Raw genomic sequence first — 20303 nt, 5'->3', positions numbered from 1 at the left:
CTTCTCTTCTGTCTAAAACGATAATAACAATAATGATGTGTTCAGGTGACGTGTCGGTAGATCAGTAAGTGTTTGTGTTCGCGCTCTGCAGGCGGCTGTCAGAAGAGGCTCCGGGAGGACGTCGGGTCGGATGACAGAGACTTCATCAAAAGGATGAAAGGTGACTTTGACCGATCCTCTCGCTCGTTTCAAACAATCACAGTTCGCTCTGATGATCTAAATCCTCTCACCTCTGAAACACACAAGACACACTCGAGAGGACCAGAATACAAATATCTAAAGGCAGACTGATGTGGCAGAAAGTAGCTTTATATTAAACCAGTCTCAGTTTAGTCCTGATCCTCTATAGACCTCCATCAGTAAACCATCAGAGAGAAGATCGTCTGTTTCTATAAAGTTATTCTTAAAGCTCGTCATCGGATTCTGGTGAAATCAGATAAAATCATTCAGGTTCACCAGAAAAAGAGTTTGTGTTTCTCTGTTTGTTTTGGTGAAATTAATGATTTCATTTTGAGTTTGTTTGGATTCTTTCTCCCAAAGTTTCCAAAGTTTGTGTCCCCAAATGCTCTCAAGCTCTTTAAGATGCCTTTCCACTGTTTTATAAGGCTGAAAACTGATTTTTTTTTTTTTTTACAAACTATTACTTTAAAGCACACAGAACTGTTTGTCAGAGTTTTATAAACTGGTTTTGGTCAAACTCACATCACCTGGAGGCTGATTTCCCCTGGAGAAAACTGAGCGTTTGTCTTTTAGCAGCAGATAAGTGGATATTGATTGAAAGACAGAAAGCTCCGGTGTTCAGTGGGTGTGTGTGTGTGTGTGTGTGTGTGTTGTGTGTGTGTGTGTGTGTGTGTGTGTGTGTGTGTGTGTGTGTGTGTGTGTGTGTGTGGGTGTGTGTGTGTGTGTGTGTGTGTGTGTGTGTGTGTGCTGGACAGCCGTAAGCCACAGTTGACTGTAAACAAGGTGCTTTCTGACAGGCTTTGTGTAAAAGGTGGAAAAAGAAGTGAGTCAGTGGAGCTGAAAGAGGCGAGCAGTGAGGCTGATCAGGACGCTCGCTCTCCGTCTGAGGATCAGAACGACCCGTCAGGTTACAGCCGCTGTCAGAACCTTTTCTTTTTTTCACTTCAACCTCTGCATCAGAGGAGAGAGAAGCAGCCGGGATGCGGCCCATTGTCGGCCAGCGTTTGATATTCAGCCGTCATATCTGATATCTCCTCCGGATCATATTAAGAATCCATTCTGGTGCGTTGAATGTCAGAAGCTCACTTTATCTCAAAGAGTTCATCGTTCACTGTGTCGCCCAGCTGAATGAAACCGGTTAGAGAAAAACTGAGCTGCTGGCTTTTTTAAAGCGAAATGTTTCCTCGAAGCAGAAAATTGGGAGGAGTTATCAGATCTTCATCCGAAGCTGCTGGAGCTGAAAAGACACATTCAGAGGTTATCAGGAGTCAGTGGTGCTCCTGTGTTCAGGTTAGGAAAGGTCTTCATCCAGGTCTTCATCAGGACATGACAGAGAGCTTTATACAGCTCAGCGTCCTGATTCTTGTCTTCATCAAAGGTTTTATATATTGGAGGAGAAACACTAATCAAATATGTAAAGATAAGACTACTCTATTGATAAAGACAGGCTAATTATAAGGCTGTAATTATCTGTATCAAAATAAGAAATTAAAGAAATTAGAGAGTTGATGTTAAGAAAAAGCTATATACATTATAGTATGCATAACAGAGATCGATGCATGCCAGTGTACTAGAAAACAACTGTTATCTGCCTAGAAAACATTAAAAAAGGACGTTCCTTATAACTGCAGAAGTTGCCTGAGAATAATCACGTTTTTACGTTTTCTTCAGTACCAAAGTAATCCAGTGATACTTGTCTGTAAATCCAAAGGTACCCTGCAAACAGAACAATGCTAAGGGTAAGGATAACATAATAGTAGTTCAGGTTATTTCCATGTACGAAAAATCTTTATGCTATTTATGCACAACAGAGACCGATGCATCCCAGTACTCTAGAAAACAACAATAAGTCAGTTAATGTTGGTTGTCTGCTGGATTGGCTCGATTACCAACACAGTCAGAAGTTGCAGCTGCAGTCAGATCTGAACACACAGGCGTGATGCAAATACTTTTAAATTCAGTGTGACTTGCACATCTGAGGATATCACTACCTCAGATGTCCATCATGAATAAACGTCCATCATCTGCGTAGAAAACATTGAAAAAAAGCATGCTCCTATTAACTGCAGAACTTGCCTGAGAATAATCATGTTTTTTTACATTTTCTTAAGTAACAAAGTAATCCAGTAAATACAGTCCAGACATAAAATGGACCCTCACCTATATATCATACCATAACTTTAAAATGATCAAGGTCATGTCCATATAATAATAACTTGATAACATAAAAATGAATGGTTATATATTGTGCTATGGGTCGATTTTGTAAAAATGGCCGAGGTCATGCCCATAAGTCCAATACATAAAAATAATCAAGGTTGTGTCCGTATATGAAATGATTAATCGGTAATCTCTATATATCGTACGCTAAGTTTATTATGTGAAAGGGAACAACGTTATACCGTACTATTAATCGATAATATCTATATATCGTACAATAAGTCAATTGAACAAAAAGGACCGAGGTCTTGTCGTTATATCCTACCAAAAAACGGTAATGTCTATTTATCATACCATAAATCAATTATGTAAAAATGATTTAGGTCATGTCCATATATCATACCATAAATCGTTACTGTCTATATATCTTACTATAAGTAAATTCTGGAAAAGGATCAAGGTCATGTCTGTATATCGTACGATAAATCGGTAATGTCTATATATCGTACGATATCGTACAATAAATTGGTAATGGCTATATATCGTACAATAAGTACATTTCGTAATCATCAAGGTCATGTCCTTATATCGTACGATAAATCGGTAATGTTTATATATGGTAAAATAAATCAATAACGTAAAAATAAACGAGGTAATGTCTATACATCCTACGATAAATCTGTCTTGTCTTTATATCATACTATAAATCTGCGATGTCTATATATGGTACTATACGTCAATTACGTTAAAATAAGTGAAGTCCTGTCTATATATCGTACAATAACTTGATATCGTGATTTTAGTAACATTCCTAATTTTTACATGATTTTACCTCCAGGAGTCTGAGGAAGGATATTTTTTCTATTCTTGCAAGATCATATTGTAACAAACTAGAGATTAATTTTGTTGCTTCTATTAAGTCTCTTCATCCCTCATAATATTGATTACCTAGTCATACGTTTAGTGTTGCCTCTCCGTTGTGGCTGTTCAGTGTGCAGAGAGTTGACCTGGTTGTGTTTCCTGAACTTCCTGTGGTGTTTTGTGAACACACATCTGTCATATCTGATAAGAAGAAGCACTGCAGGTTTAAATCCTGTGTGACCGAACTTCATACTTTCAAGGCTGATGTCACAGTACAGCTACAGCAGCCATGTTTATAGCAGCATAGATTCCACCATAGTCTAATAATTAACCACAGCTTCATGCGGAGCAGCTGAACTCCCAGTGGCTGCTCGCTGTTTGAGTACGGAGCCTTTAGTGCATCATGTAGAGTGTCACATCATCCTTGACTGCATCATAACTACAGCTACGACCGTGGGTTGAGTCTACTGAATAACCTCGCCTGAAGAGAGGTTATGTGTTGACTGAGTGTGAACCTCTTGTTTTTTGTTCACATTCTGCTGCAGCAAACTGCACAATGGTTTTGTTGGCCAGTTATGGATGCATGCTGAAGGACGTGTGACTCAACACCTTTAACTGCCTGTTTTATCCCGTCACTAAACGCCTGCTGACTCCGTATTCAGTACTCTGAGACAGTAGTGGTGGTGATAACACAGCTGAGTGCATCACCGACTCCCGGCCGCTATTCTTGGATTGTGTGTTTGGCTAACAGCTAACAGAACTAGCAGTATGCATACTGCTGAGTCCCTCTCGGCTGCAGCTCACTTTAATTGTTTATTGTTTTGGACTGTATTTGGCTAACGGCTAACAGAACTATCGGTGCGTACACTGCTGAGCAGACAGACAGACAGACAGACAGACAGACAGACAGACAGACAGACAGACTGCATGCTGAGTTATTCTTTGTGTTTTGGCACAAATGTATGAAGTTTATAGTATGAAGACTTTGAACCAGCTTAAAGCTAATATCTCTCTCTCTCTCTCCCTCTGTCTCTCGTCTCTCTTTCTCTCACCCCTGTTTCCTCTCCAAAACATCTTTCTCTCTCTCTCCCTCTCCCTCTCTCACCACTCTCTGTCTCTCTCTATCACCCCTGTCTCCTCTCTTTTCTTTCTCTCTCTCTCCTCTCCCCACCCACTCTCTCCCTCTGCTGCCCTCCTCTCTCACCCTCTCATTACCCTCCTATCCCTTCTTTACCTCTTCCTCATCCCTCTGTCTCTCTCTCTCATTCCTTTCTCTCACCCCTGTTTCCTCCCCAAACATCTCTTTCTCTCTCTCTCTCTACTCTCTTTACTCTCCTCTCTCTCTCTCCTTTCTCTCTCTCCCCACTCTCATTACCCTACTATCCCTCCCTTCCCTCTCCTTCATCCCTCTCTCCCCCCCGTCTGTCTGTGGTACAGTAATTAAATCTTTCCTCTCCGGGACGTCGACCGTCCCCAGAAACTCTCCTCTGCTTCCAGGTTAAAGCAGAGATAGAGAAGGATTAATACTGCAACACACACACACACACACACACACACACACACACACACACACACACACACACACACACACACACACAGAGTGCATTAACACCTCCCCCTCTCTTCCTCCCAGCACCTGTCCATCAGCACCTTCACATCCATCTCCATCCATATTCATACTGAACCACACTTGAGTCTTTAAGTGTCTGTCGGAGTCGATGCTCACAGCGACTGCAGGACAAAAGAATAGTGTGTGTGTAGAAGTGTGTGTGTAGAAGTGTGTGTGGGTGGCTGTGGCGTAGTGGAGAGCAAGGTAGTTCTCCAATCAGAGGGTCAGTGGTTCGATACCCGGCTTCGGCAGTCGATGTGTCCTTGGGCAAGACACTTAACCCCAAGTTGCTCCTGAAGGCCATCGGTGTGGACTGGATGATGAATGTTAGTTAGAGTCTGATGGTGGCACCTTGATGGTAGCCTGTCATCAGTGTGTGAATGGGTGAATGATATGTAACATACTACTGACTGTAAGTCGCTTTGGATAAAAGCGTCTGCTACATGACTGTTATGTGATGTGTGTGTGTGTGTGTGTGTGTGTGTGTGTGTGTGTGTGTGTGTGTGTGTGTGTTCTCTCAGTGACACCTGTTATACAGGAGAGGACATCTGTGGGTGGCCATATGGAAAGAATTGATATGTCTTTAATTATTACAGCATTATCTTTATTATATATTTGAAGGTATTCACTGTAGTATTCTGACCTTTATAGACAGAAATGTGATAATTTAAAGAAAAAAAGCTTTAAGTTTGTGCAATATTTTATCAAATGTCATCGTATTTCAACTGTATGTTTGTTATTGCAGCTGAAATACATTTCTTAAATTATTTTATTTTATATTTCATATATTTTATATTCCTATATTTTAACGTCTGTACTATATTATATATCTTAGATGCCGTTTTTTATTTATATTTTTTCCGTTTTATTTTTTATTTTTAAACAACAAAACAGAACAAATGAGACAATCAGACACATATGGTCAAATTAAACAACAGAGATTATCTTGGAATGTTGTCCCAGCATAAACACATATATCCCTAAATAATAATGATAATATAAAAATAACTAAAATAAAACGTTATGTGATTTGTTCTTTACATAGTTAATGAGCTTTCTTGTAGCACGAGATCTAAGATTTTATTTGCCAACAAATGTCTCTCTCTAACTGTAGTTTACATTTAGTGCATCTCTTCCAAAGAAGCAGAACATGTCTACTGAAACAAGAAGCTGATGAAACCCGTCTTTATGGAGCTGGGTTTGTAAAAAGGACTGTCCACACACTTTTGACATATAGTAGTTTTAACTCCTTTGGTTTCTTTTGGAGTAAAACAACAAATCTGATAGGCTTATTGAATGTTAAGGTACTGTGTGCAGTTAACTGACTTTATCACAGGATTGTATGCAGCAGTAGTGTTGAATTATATTGTTTTTAAACCAGTTATACATTCAGAAATAAGTCTAAATGTGTGTTAACTTCTAACCATACAACAGCAGAACATCAGGCCCTCTGATTCAGAAGAGTTCCCTCCAAAGAAATCATTGCTGAAGGCAGATTTGATCAAATGCAGTTTATGTTTTATTTCTTTAGACAACAGTAACATTCATTCTTTTGGACTTTTGGAGTCTCATTTTAATTCAGTTCTTCTCTGCCTGTTATATTAAAGCGTTAACAGAACAAACGAACGCTTTTTGTATCTCGAAAAGTTGGACTCGCATTGGAGGGAATGAAGTCATTTATGATGGAGATTATAGATGTCGCCAAGTGTCACGGTTTGATTTCCAATTCCCCGTGAGATATCACCTCACGTCTGCTTGATGAGCATTAATAAAGAAATCTGCCCATGTTTTACTAAATATACAGTTTTTTCTATGGATGCTTTTTATTAAGCTGAATCTTGATACCTGGAATCATGACGTTTATTCTTCCCACATGAATCTGATTCATTCAACTTTACCTTCACTTTTCTGTTTGGAAATGATTGAACTAGATGACTCAATAACACTTCAAGAGCGTGCTAATTGATTTTCATACTGTAACGAAGAGAAGGGTAGCTGCTAACGGCGGTTAAACCAGCAGTTCTACTTTGAATATCATTATGAGGAGTTTGTTTGGGTCGATATTGACCTTGAATCACTCTTGAATGTCGTTGTCCTTCCAGATTAATTCAACTGAATGTCACATGTGATCTCTAAAGATTACATTTACGTTGATGTAGAGGTTGTGAAAAGGTTTTTATACAGTTTAAAAATCACCTTGAAAAGTTTTCTTCACATAAATCCAAATGTATGTTAAAAAACGCTAACATGTGTGACCTTCCTCTTTAGTGCTGGACTGGAGGATGACGGATCCAAACCACCCCATGAACGCTCTGATGCGTCTGAACCAGATCCACCCGGGCCTCCAGTACCGCCTGCTGTCCCAGTCCGGCCCGGTCCACGCTCCGGTCTTCACCATGTCCGTGGAGATCCAGGGAACCACCTACCAGGCCACCGGGAACTCCAAGAGGACCGCCAAGCTCCAGGTGGCCCTCAAGGTAATACGTTTAAAACTGTCACATGACACTTTAAATAAAAAAAAAAAGGTTATTTAAATGTTGGAGATTTAGTTTAACAGGAAGAATACAGCATAGTATCGCAATATTTTTTACCGAGGCAATGTTATATAGATGAATTTATGCCAAGTATGGATCTTTTATTATATATATACTTTTAATTAGGCAAATACAGATTAAACCTGTTGGTAACAATTGATATTTCAGTCCACTAGATGATTTTTCTTTATGGGGAAGTTGTGGGTAAAGTCAGCGGGATTCATTTATCAAAATAGAGATGGAGTGTTGCTCAGTCCGTCTGCTTGACTGTAAAAAAAACTATTTTGCTGCAATAGAAATGATTGAAAAGAGATGGATTTTTTTATCTTATGACTGCAAACTGATGTTGAAAAACTGCATTTTTTGCAATCGGAAAAAGTAATAAATCTCAATATATAGCTGTATATGTTATCCCGATACTTAACGTATCGCAAGATGTTTACATTGAAGATCGTATCTTGAAATGAAGTATAATGATAATATTGTATCATGGAACTGTAGTGATATATAGCTATAGTTTCACAACCTCTGGATTTAAGCAAAAGAAAAATTGTATGCAATGTATTTGCATCAAAATCATTGCAAATTTACTAGAGCAGTCACAGAAAATAAAAGTCTACTAAATTGAAAGAAGGTTTTAAAAATGACTCCTTATAACAAAAGCTGATACCCAATTATTTCCTACACACTGCCTTTACACAATATGTATTCATCTAGTATACAAGAAATGAATATACTATAATAGGAAATGACATAAATCGAACCGTGACCCTAGAATTCATCATCACAGATAGAAAGCTGAATGTAACACTGGGTTTGTTTTCTTCTTCATTTGTATGTTTCTGGAGCTGTTTCTCCACCAAACAATAGTTTTAGACTTTGTGTTTAAGGTATTTTCTTTCCTTAAAAACTCTCTTTCTGTGTCGCCTGCCCTACCTTTAGATATACATAAAATACATACATACATGGAATAAACATGCCTGACTGAAACGTGTAATCATTCTTTAGCAGCTCTTCCTCTCGTTGTCTTTTTCCTGCAGCTCGTCTCTCTCTCTGTTCTGTGTGGAGCGTCGGGTGTTTAACACAAACATCAATTTCAACAAAGAAAAAAGAGACAAAGAAACTCTTTTTATTTATTTTTTCAGATCGATGAGGGAACAAAAGTCGATGTTCTTTTCTGTGACAAAGTTTTTTTTATTGAACTTGTTAAGTTTGACTGCTCATGTTTTCTGTTGTTCACACACATTGATTCATTCAGTTACTCATTCACACGTCAGAGCTGCCCAGTACACCCAGTACACCCAGTCTTTGTGCTGCTGGTGGTGACGGTGGTGTTGATGGTCACTTAGCATGTATTAGTGCCTTGCTCGAGGACAGCTGAGTCATAGATGATGGATGTTAAACTCAGCGTTTTCCCCCTCAGGCGCTGCAGGCTCTGGGATTCGTGCTCGGCGGCGACGGAGACGTGGACTCGCTGAGCGCCGACGAGAAGTCAGATGGCGAGGGCAAGAACGACAGGATGTCCACCAGCTCCAGCTCCACCTCCATCACCTCCTCCACAGACACGCAGGAGGTGGGGAGAGCACACACACACACACACACACACACACACACACACACACACACACACACACACACACACACACACACACACACACAGATCATTAACAAGTACATGTGAGGTTGGGCTGCAGCACAGACGGACAGCGGAGGTTCCTCACTTTTGAACGGATGCCCCTAAAATATTCATCTTTTCTTGTTCTTAAAGAGCTTGAATGCACTAATTGCAAGTCTGTCAACTGTTTGTAATGTAAAATGTAATATTTTTATTCTTTCTGAGGTTTTTCCATCGTGAGAATAAATTATAGATTAATATATATTCCTGCAGGAATCACTGAATATTCCAAGGTTTTGGCAGTAAAATAGTCTCTCATTTCATTAGATATTCCGTCTTTTACTGAACAAACTGATCTTTTTCATGTTGGAATGTTTGGTTAAAAAAAAATCTAAAATAATAATCTGTATTTTTATAGCATTTTAAAAACAGGCAGTGCTCAACAGAATAACGATACAAAAGACACAAACTGTAATGATTAGATTCAACAATATTTGTATTGCATAAAGTGCAGTTTAATGTCCTACAGGAAGTGCAAACAGCACAGTAAGGTGTAGATATTAATGTCTTGGTATATAAATATATACAGTATCAATCTGAAAATAACTGCAATCTGGAAACTCTTTACAGACATTTCATATACCCAGTAACTTCCTTCCTCCTCTCAAGTTCAAGTTATTTATTGTCATATGCAAACAGTGAAAAAACACAGACGCTAAATCTATCTCAGGCTCCCTCCAACGATGCTCATTAAGTATGTATAAAAAGAAAAACATGTAAGACTGGAAAACATCAAATAGTAAATAATTTAAATTCAAATATAGAATATAATAATATGTTTTTTAAAATATGTGTTTTATAATAAACTTGATTTGTAAATCACTTTTCACAAAAGTGTTACAAAGTGCTAAAAATAGTCAGTTAAAATAATAATTATTACAAAACATTGCAACATTAAAAGAATAAAATAATTTTGTTCTTTTATAACATCATAAAAAAAAAAAGCCAGACCTAATTTTACCTTATCACAGATAAACTGGTGTTGTTTCAGCCAATAAGAAACAAGTAATACTGAAATGTCAAATATAAGTTCATCACTGACAAGTCCGTTGGTCGTTACTAATCATGTTCATTCTTTATTAACCAAATTTAAGGGTCAATATATATATATATATTTATATATTATATATATATATATATATATATATATATTTTTTTATATATATATATATTTATATATATATATATATTATATATATATATATATATATATTTGAGGCCTATATATATATATTTGGGATATATATTTATATATATATAAAAACAGATATGAGGCTTGACTCTCTCCGTCCGTCCACAGTCCAGAGCTCCAGGTCCGATCCTGACGGCCGGAGGTAAAAACCCGGTGATGGAGCTGAATGAGAAACGCCGCGGCCTCAAATACGAGCTGATATCAGAGAGCGGCAGCAGCTACGACAAACGTTTCATCATCGAGGTACAAACACACACACGCACACACAGAAAACTTAATCGATTTCCTGTCTTCCTTTCAGAGGCTCTTATTAGGAATGGATGAGGTGTTTGATGTTCGCTGCTTCCTGCATATCAAAACGTCTTCACACGTTTTAAAAAGAGACGGGAAAGACAGCTGAACACCAAACCAGCTTATCAATCTGAATGACACGGAAATGATTCTTTACATATAGTTTGTACAAATCTAATTTTATTGATTTCCAGACTGAATTTCTTGACATCTTGACAACTCTTTTCGTTTGTTTAGAAGGAATAAAAGAATATTGAGAAAGTATTGATGGAACAGATAAAGAAGAGAGTGTCATCAGCATAGAAACATATTTATAAAGCTGATGCTTTTTTCCAAAGTTACTTCTACTAAGTGCAATAAACCATGTGGGAATAACCCAAAATGTGCAAATAAATCATGCAAGCAACTTCAAATCAAACATTCTGCACTACTTTAAGTGTAACATTTAGAAACAATAAGAGAAAGAGTGTGTCGGGGTTGGAGAGTTAAGATTGAAGGAGCTTTTAGCTGCAGATGAGGAAGTGGAGAGATACACCATTATTTTTTCCATGATATTTGTCAGACACTACCATACAATGACTTTTTTTTTGTGACCTTTTTTTCGACATACTGTACTATGACCTTTTTCATGATATTTTTCAACATACCATAATTTGACTTTTTTTCATATTTTTTTGACATACTATTCTATGCCTTTTTTCATTTTTTAACTCACAACACTATAGGACTTTTTTATGAAAGAATCAGCATATGCTTTATTGACCAAGAATGAGTTCATATACCTGATATATTTTCTCCACCAAGGTTCTCATTTTACAAACACAGAAATAGAAATACAGCTAAAAACAAAGACAAAAAAGTTCACCAAACGTTATTTACATACCAATAGGCGAAACAACATGAATATATACAAAACTAAATATGTATAAACAATACAACGAAAAACAACAACATTGAATGTCCACAAGTCAGAGGCTTTCTGAAAGTTTAAACATTGATACAGTAGTACAATAGAGACAAGTGCCAATATGTTGGACTAAATATTAAATGACTTATGTAACAGGTTGCTTTATACACATGACTGATATACTTAAATGTATAATACGTGCATGTATACGTGTCAGTTTACAGTTTATTCAGTACATACAACAGCTTCAATTCATAGGCATATTTGACAGGGATTTCAATTAACAACTAATCATTTCAGCCTAACAGACAAACATCAAGACAGAAAAAACAAACCCATGAGATTGACCTCTTTTAAAGAGACTCCACTAGCAGACGTCCTCCTCTCTGTGTGTCGACAGGTGGAGGTGGACAAGCAGGTTTTTCGGGGAACGGGTCCCAATAAGAAAGTCGCCAAAGCCAGCGCGGCGCTCTCCGCCCTGAACAGCCTGTTCTCCGGCTGCAAGTCTACGAGCAGCAAGAAGAAGAGACCCAACCCTCCTGTGAGTTCATGAAGCGCTTCTACTATCAACCTTTTAGTCCTACAGCATCATGTTTCACTGCTCATGTGTACCTGGTGTGTGTGTTTGTGTGTGTGTGTGTAGCCAAAGCGTCCGGTGACCTCGGTGCTGACCCTCCCGGCCCTCGCTGCCAGACCTCCACGTGTCCCCGTCATCCCCAGAGCTCCCTACATCAGCACCCCACCCACACATCAGTACATCCCCCAAGGTGAGTCCAGCTTCTTTATTTTTTCTTTTACATGATTAATACGATTTAAAAGACTGATGGGAGAGAACGATTTATATATTTCAGAACACAGACTTTTTTTAACGGGAGAATATTTCTTCATGAGCTTTTGGAGTGCTGGTAGATTGATTATGTTGTTGGAGAGAGACAGGCTAGCTTTTTCCCCCTGTTTCCAGTCTTTATGCTAAGCTAACTGGCTGCTAACAGTAGCCAGAAAATATTACAAAAGATAGGCGATGAATCATCTCAGCTACATTCATACTCTGTTTTCTGTGCAGTAATTTCACAGTATCATACTTTCTCTCTTCTTCCTCCCAGGTTTTGGTGCTCCTTACGGTTACAGCCCTGCAGGAGCCCTCCCTCCCTACGGTAAACTCACAGTCACTGATCAATAATCCATCCATTTGATTTGTTCATCATTTCATCCAATCATTTGAGTTCTTTTTTGTTTCTTTTTCTTTGCTCTTCCTCAGGTTTTCCCTCCAGAATGCCCTCATTAGTTTACCCAGTCATCAGAGTCCCTACACCGTACCCCGTCACCCACCTCTACCCCTATTAGGACCCTCGTCACCCACCTCTACCCCTATTAGGACCCTCGTCACCCACCTCTACCCCTATTAGGACCCTCGTCACCCACCTCTACCCCTATTAGGACCCTCGTCACCCACCTCTACCCCTATTAGGACCCTCGTCACCCACCTCTACCCCTATTAGGACCCTCACAGGAACTCACTTATCCCCGTTCTTTTACTTTATGTTCAATATATAAACCTCAAACACCAAAAACAACAACACTGGACTTCACACACTTTTAACCAGTAAACCCAATCGTTACCATTTTTGAAAAATTATGTTCCCTCATTAGCAACCAGCTTGATTAAATTGGCCATAAACAAATGTGTATCAGAACACAGATGGATAAGCTCTTTGATCATCAAACTATTATGCAACAAAAAAAAACTGAATTTAGCAGAGTGAAAGACTGCTAGTAGCTTAACTTCTACTTTAGGGAACTAATTAATCACCCTCCATAGAAAACATCAATCAAACAACAAAGAAAGCAAACTATATAAACTGTCATTGTATGGGATAAGCCATTAATGAAAATAATCCCAAACCAGCTACTAAATATCTAAACATACTCTGTTAAGTACTAAAGAAGTAAGTTCGTTCCCTAAACCGTGATGAACTATCTAAATATTCAAAATAACTAGTCATCAAATTCAATGTCAGAAAATAAATTAATATCCATTATAGGTAATTACTGCAATTTATTTAGTTAGCAGTTGAATTTTGTTCCTTTTTCTTAAAGTTCCCTCCAGTGGCTGACTAAATATACACTACAGGGAACTAAAATATCCATCATACAATATTTAGTTTGAAGCTAAAGAACTTACTTCCTATTCAAAATGGAAATATCAAAAGGTATGGAACTAAACAGTCACTGTAAGGAACAAACAAAAGAAAAAGACATAGTAGGGAACCAAACGTCCTCTGTATGGGAACTAACTCGACAGCCACCAAAGCAAATTCAAAACCAACACTTAAGGGAACTAAAGAGAATCACTGACTACTGAATGTGGAGAGCTTAATAAACATCTGCTGTAGGGAACTAAAGAAGTAAGTAAGTTCCCTACACCGGGATGAACTATCTTTATATTACCCATAGCAAGGAAAATAACAACTGGTCACCAAATTCAATGTCAGAAAGTAAATGACTTAGTTAGCAGTTGATTTTTGTTCCTTTTTCTTAAAGTTCCCTGCAGTGGCTGACCAAATATTCAGGGAACTTAAATAACATCAACTGCGACAACAAAGTAGCCACGAAGGGAACTAAAATATCCATCATAAGGAACAAAGAATATTTTGTTTGAAGCTAAAGAAACACCAACCTTCCATACACAAACTACTAAATATATTATGTTGAAAATCAGGGAACTAAATAAATAAACTGCAAAGAGCGAACATCTTGAATAAATAATAAATAAATGACTAACTATTCAAACAAGAAATATCAAGGGTATGGATCTAAACAACTGCAAAGTAGGGAACCAAACATCGTCTGTATGGGAACTAACTCGACAACCACCAAATTAAATTCAAATCAGGAACTAAAGGGAACTAAATAAAAAAACACTGACTGCTGTAGGGAACTAAGAGACACCAAATACGCAGATAGAAAACTGATAACCTGTAGACTTTACAACTGAATTGATCAGAAAGCTTCTTTGTCAACGGGTTAATTATTCCTCTAAATGTGAACCCTGTTCTGTATTTTAATGTCTCTCTGTTTTCTAATATTTAAAGTTTATGTGGAGATTTAAAAAAAAAAAGATGAGTTTACAATAATCGGTTGCACTGAGAAAGATTTTCCTTTCGTTTGGAAGTTGAAAGTCAGAGTTTACAGTTACTGTTGTTGAGCTGTTGAGCCATTTTTTGTGTTGAGTGAAAAACACTTTCTTTTCAGAGAGAGATTTTATTTTGACCTGTTTGTAGGTTATATTCTGTTTGAATAAATTCATATTTTTGTCAACGGCTGAGTAACTTGTGGTTCGTTAAGGTTTCATCCAGATATGATTTGCGGTTACTTTTCAAAAATATAAAAAGATAGTATTTTACTGATGTTTTATAAAAATTTGTGGTATATTACGTTTTATTTCTTTAGCTTCCTCCGTTGAATCATTTAAACATAAATTAACTTAACTCCTGATACATAACTCTTTTTCCTCATGTGTCCTCTGACACAATACAATTCTGTTTTATTATAACTTATTTTCAATGATATGGCCATTAATTCTGTCAATAATTATAATAACAATAACAATTTACTCGCTAAGTTCATCGCTGAGATTTGGAAGTGTAACATCGTCACTAGAAAGAAATCAAGAAACAGCGATCATCCAATCATAGTTTAGCGGCCGTAACTAGGCATGTCAAAAGCTACGTTACCATCTTCCAACCTCTCCGGGTAACGAGTATCACCGATACCAAGCGTTTAACCATGACGACAAGCTCCAAATCCACTAAACCACGATAAAAAAGAAGAACATCTGAAACCACTGATGAGAGTCTCTGAGCAGAAGCGGATAGATGTCGGCCAGTGGTCGGAGTTTGACGATGCTACGCTGTGATTGGGAAGTCTGCATTCAAGTGGTTTCACACATTATCGTCAGTTCACAACAGCAAACTCTGAACCAAACTCCCATAATTCACCTGTGCTAGAGAGAAAACAACTCTTGTAGTGCTGCTGCCTCCATAGAGGTCAATAAAGTGACAAGGCTGCACTGAATCCCCCCCCCGAGAGCTAAGAACCCTGGGAGCTCCTTTAGGCCTCCAGAGAGAAGCTACGACAGAGTATGTGATCTGTTCTGAACATTCACCACATCCATCCATCACAAAAAACAAACATCTCGATGAAGTACTAATAAATATACATCTGCTGGTGTCTCCCCGTCTGTAGGCGGCCTGTACATCGACAGCGCCTACTACCAGCCGCAGACCATCGCCACGCCCATCATCATCCACCTCGGACCTCAGGATCTTTTCTGACCTCCGCCGGCGGACCGAGATCCAGACTCGGCGCTCCACCTCCACCTCCCGTTTAATCCCTCTCGCTCCTTATTAAACTCTGCCGGCGTTGCTCCACCCTCCACGCGAAAGCACAGCTGCAATATTGAAAGCAATATGGAGGAGAGGGAAAGACGACGCCTCGGGGCAACGCTGTCTGGTTTTTAGTGAAGACGAGACTTTGATGGACCAAAGCTCGCTCAGAAAACGTCAATAAAACACAAAGCAATACTTCTTCTGCCTCTCGGGATTCTCCAAAGCGACTCTTGTTGATAAATACAAAAACAAACCATCAGCAGCGACACATTCACAACAACGTGATCTACTGTATGTAAATATACCACATTTACCATCTGTATATATATATATGGATGTAAGTGAGTTTTGATTATACATATATAAATATATAAACATGTATAAATATGTTTGAATGTGTAAAACCCAACGACGGGTAAAGAAAGATATTCATAATATATCTCTGAATGTAAATACAGTACTACTGGAGGGGCTTTGTATTTAAAGCTACTTCAGATATATATATAAATATTACCAGTTAAATACATTTTACAAACTGTCCATAACGCTGTATTGGTATTGATGGTATATAATCCCTATATAAACATGATTACATTAAGTAGATTTAAAAGTAATTTTTTCCATTTCAGAGCACCAAGATCAGAGATGTCACAAACAATTTGACGTTTTAAAAGACGTATAATCCAACTAATAATATTTTAAATTGAAGTTTGTGATCTGTTCTTAAGCCTCCTGCTGTTTCTGATTAATCTGTGGTTCCCAGCCTGGGGGTGGGGGCCCAACGAGGGGCCGCAGGACAGATGTTTTGGGTCACAACAGAAGAGGAGAGAAGGAAAACATGTTTCTACTTCACATAATTATGTTTATTTCTTTTTTTTACAGACTGTTCTTTGTTTATAAGACAAAAACGTTTGAAACCACTGGTTTGAATTGGTTGTAATGTGAATCGCAATATAGTAAATATTATAAAGGATCAATTGAGGTTTATGAATTTAAATCTAATCCAATATTTTATTCAACATTTTTTGCAATATTGACCGCAATCAACCCCAAAAAGATTAAAGGGATTTATGAATAAATTCGATGGATGAATCAGTTTGCAAATGTAAATCCTGTATCGCAAGATCTGTAGTTGAATGCAAACAAAATATTAATTTTATCATGGTTTAAATTACTCTTCTGTGAATGATAGTAGATATATTTATTCAGAAAACAAAAGCATGATGTTTGAGTTGCAGAACAAAACGAGGCTGAAGAAAGAAACGCTCTGTAGCTCGGAGACTTCTGACTTTTATAAAGTTTGTTTTCATAGTTTTTCTTTTGTTTTTTTCAGTTGTTGCTTAATAAAACACAGAAAACTTTAATTATATTTAAAAAAAAAGAAAAATATCTGAAGCCCGTTTGGAAGAAATGTGGAACTTTCATTCATGAGAATTAATCAAAATGAATCCTAATTGCCAAAAAAAACCAGGTGAAAAACAATTGACTAAAAGAAAAATACAACTAAAGTAAAAAATATTGGATTTAAAGTGGCAATCCTCAAGATTTCAGTCCTGGTTTTTCAGGTTGTTTTCGAGTTTTTGAGTCAAAGGAATTGTGAGTTTACAGTCTGGAGTCTTCTGCTGCGTCCGAAGTTTCATACCAACATGCAATTCTTCAGAATTGTGTGCCTAGTTTCATTTTATTTGTGTGAATACAATAAAGAAAAACTGTAATACAGCATTTATTCTGCTAAAAGTTACCACAGAAACCCTGTTTTTAATACCGCAAATATATAAATATTGCAGTATTTTCATCAGTGATAATAACTTCATTTATTAATTCCAGATTGCCACTTTTAAAACTCTGATAAAGTTGAATTATTTCCAGACCAAACGACCTGCTAAGACGTTCTCGGTGCATTAAAACTCTGCAGCCTGAATGGAAAAAAGCACAAGAGTCCAAAGCAATACTCAACCTCAGGAAGCTTCAAACCAACGTCATCTGGTCATGTGACCAAAAAAACGTAAACAGAGCTTCTGTCCTGCAGACGATATCTGATGTAGTATTATGTGTTCCTGTGATGATGAATGTAAACACATTATACTTCTTCTGCAGAAGATTCAACACGATCCAAAAATCTCAGAGGTCAAGAGCCCAAAGAGTTTACTGTTCATGTGTTTATGTTTATTACTGTCAATTATTTGTTGTTTCCACTTTTATTAAAGGATTTAGTTCATGGATTTTAAGGTCTAAAGTTTCGACAATCTTCTAGATTTGGCTTTAAAAAATTGGATGAAATCAGAGATATTACTATTTAAGATCTTGCGTTGTCATCACAGTCCCGCTCTGATCGTACGGAAGTTCATTAACGACAAAAGTAGAGAAAAATGGAAATCGGCATCATATCTTCCGTGTGAGGAATATCAAAAACCAAAACAGAATAGAGACGTTTTAAGTCATATTTCATTATTATATGTTGTTTGTTATAATAACCAACATTATATCAATATTTATTTATAATTTACAATAAATAAAAACCACTACAAACTTCAAACAATCGTCTGGTTTTCCTGATGACACGACCCTAACCAATCATCCATCCCACACGATGAGATCATAGAAACATCGCTCAACCTGAACGGTGGGTGAGTTATTCCTCCACATTTATTCTGTGCTACAAAATAAATAAAAGAAATCGATCTTTGCTCGTCTTAAATCTTAATTTACTGATGCTCGTTTTACTTTTTGGTCTCAATAGTTTTGACGTTTCTGAACTTCCATACTCAAAGTTCTGTCCAGAGTTCTGGGATTCTTTTGTCTTCACAGATGCTTTTCTGATTTATAACGTGTGAAAAGAAAAGATGAGGCGTGAAAGACATTGTGTGTTGTGTTTTCGTTCCTGACCTCCTCTTCATCGGGGGTTAGTTATTTCTCCCGTCACACTCTGTTGCCGCGGAGATAATTACATCTGAGCGAAACAGAAAAGAAAAGAGAAAGAAAACATTGATTAATCAAACAACAGCTCCCAAAACAAGACATTCAAACAGATGTTTCTATGAAAAGCTGATAAGAGAGAAATACAAATGTTTGTAACTCTTCGGGAAGATTATTTGTTCTTTGATGTTCCCCAAAATCTGACCTCGGTGCCACATGACAAACTCAGAAATGAGAACATAATTCACACAGCGGAGGAAATAAAAAACACTCCCATCAGTCAAAGTGACTGAAATGTTTTTACCCGTTTGATTTATGACTGGAATATTTATTAAATCTATTAAATAAACTCTTCTCCTACGATAGTGGATATTGTTTTCTCTATAGCACTTCAGTCACATATTACTGAGATTGAATAACTTTGTCTTTTGGGGAGATCCTATAAATCTTTGATAAGATGAAAAAAAAACTAAAAACATTTCTTTAAAAACACTTAAATTAGACAGTTTGAACGTTTCTATAAATGCTCAACAGCTGATAAGTGGAGAAACAAAGTTTTCACCTCTCAACAATAATAAATAATGACTTATTTTCTACATTTTCCTTCTCTTGCAGAAAGGTCAAAGGTCAGTGTCTATTGAGTGACTATAATCAAGATCACGTGTCTTTCAGCTCAAATAAATGTTAGCAAAAACATGTTTCTCACTGTGACGACGCCAATGGAATGAAAGCAATGAGCTTTATTAAACATTTTGAGCTACGTTTATTGAATAAAACATCTGCAAAGTGTTTTAATTTTGAAGATAATACTAATTTAAAATAAAGAAATAGTAAAAAGCTCAACGAATCAACTGTTTTTAGCAGCGTCAGTTCATTCTTGAGAACAAAAAAGAAATAAAGTAATATTGCACATGATATGGATATTCTTGTTGTTTGTTCAGAGCAATAATAGAGGAAGAAGCTTTTTTTAAACCTTTTAGCTCGTCATTATTTAAGCAGCCATGCTGACCAAACCTGTTTTTACGTTAGCTTTTTATCTTAAAAATAAACTTTAAATCTCCAAAATGTCGACTGTCTTGTTTTTATCTTGATGTCAGAACATTTCTACATCATCCAGAAGCTTTGTGAAGGATTTATGATCCTAAAAGGTTTCCGTGTACGGACGGTAAAGAGTTTTTACTGATACGAAGCACTTTGTCAGATTTGTGATGCGGCTGAGAGTCAATTTGGACGTTGGCGTGTTATTTACTGATGTTTGCATCAGCATCAGATTCCACAGAGCTTCAGCTCTGAAGCGTCATGATCCTCCACACGCTGCTGTAGTAGTGGTGAAACATTAATATAAAACAGATATTAGAGATGAATTATGATGTATAACTTCCTAACACTACCTCTAAGATTATAATCATTAAAACTAATAATGAATAGATCTGTTTTAATCCATAAAAATACAATATTTTATCTCCTTATCATTTGAATTGTGTGTTTTCATGAAGGAAAAAAACAATATAAACTACTATAAAAAAGTAAAAGGATATCATTTAGAATGTAATAATGATTTTTTGGCCTCTAAAAGTTATATTTGTTCCC

General features: G+C 37.1%; 1 protein-coding gene across 1 annotated transcript in view; it reads left to right on the top strand.

Annotated features, from left to right (window-relative positions):
• The window catches only part of LOC129100780 (spermatid perinuclear RNA-binding protein-like), a 65116-nt gene extending 52216 nt beyond the window's left edge, over nt 1-12900 (top strand). Inside the window, exons 11-18 of the mRNA XM_054610262.1 lie at nt 92-160; nt 7079-7287; nt 8768-8917; nt 10320-10454; nt 11810-11950; nt 12053-12176; nt 12513-12563; nt 12668-12900. Of these exons, the coding sequence (XP_054466237.1) occupies nt 92-160; nt 7079-7287; nt 8768-8917; nt 10320-10454; nt 11810-11950; nt 12053-12176; nt 12513-12563; nt 12668-12753 (965 nt within the window). The 3' untranslated portion in view covers nt 12754-12900. The remainder of the gene's footprint in view (nt 1-91; nt 161-7078; nt 7288-8767; nt 8918-10319; nt 10455-11809; nt 11951-12052; nt 12177-12512; nt 12564-12667) is intronic.
• The last annotated feature ends 7403 nt before the right edge of the window (nt 12901-20303 follow it).

Source organism: Anoplopoma fimbria, chromosome 13, assembly GCF_027596085.1.
Source record: "Anoplopoma fimbria isolate UVic2021 breed Golden Eagle Sablefish chromosome 13, Afim_UVic_2022, whole genome shotgun sequence".
Classification (NCBI taxonomy): Eukaryota; Metazoa; Chordata; class Actinopteri; order Perciformes; family Anoplopomatidae; genus Anoplopoma; species Anoplopoma fimbria.
Note: the sequence above shows the minus strand (reverse complement) of the source record. Positions and strands in the feature narration are given on the sequence as shown.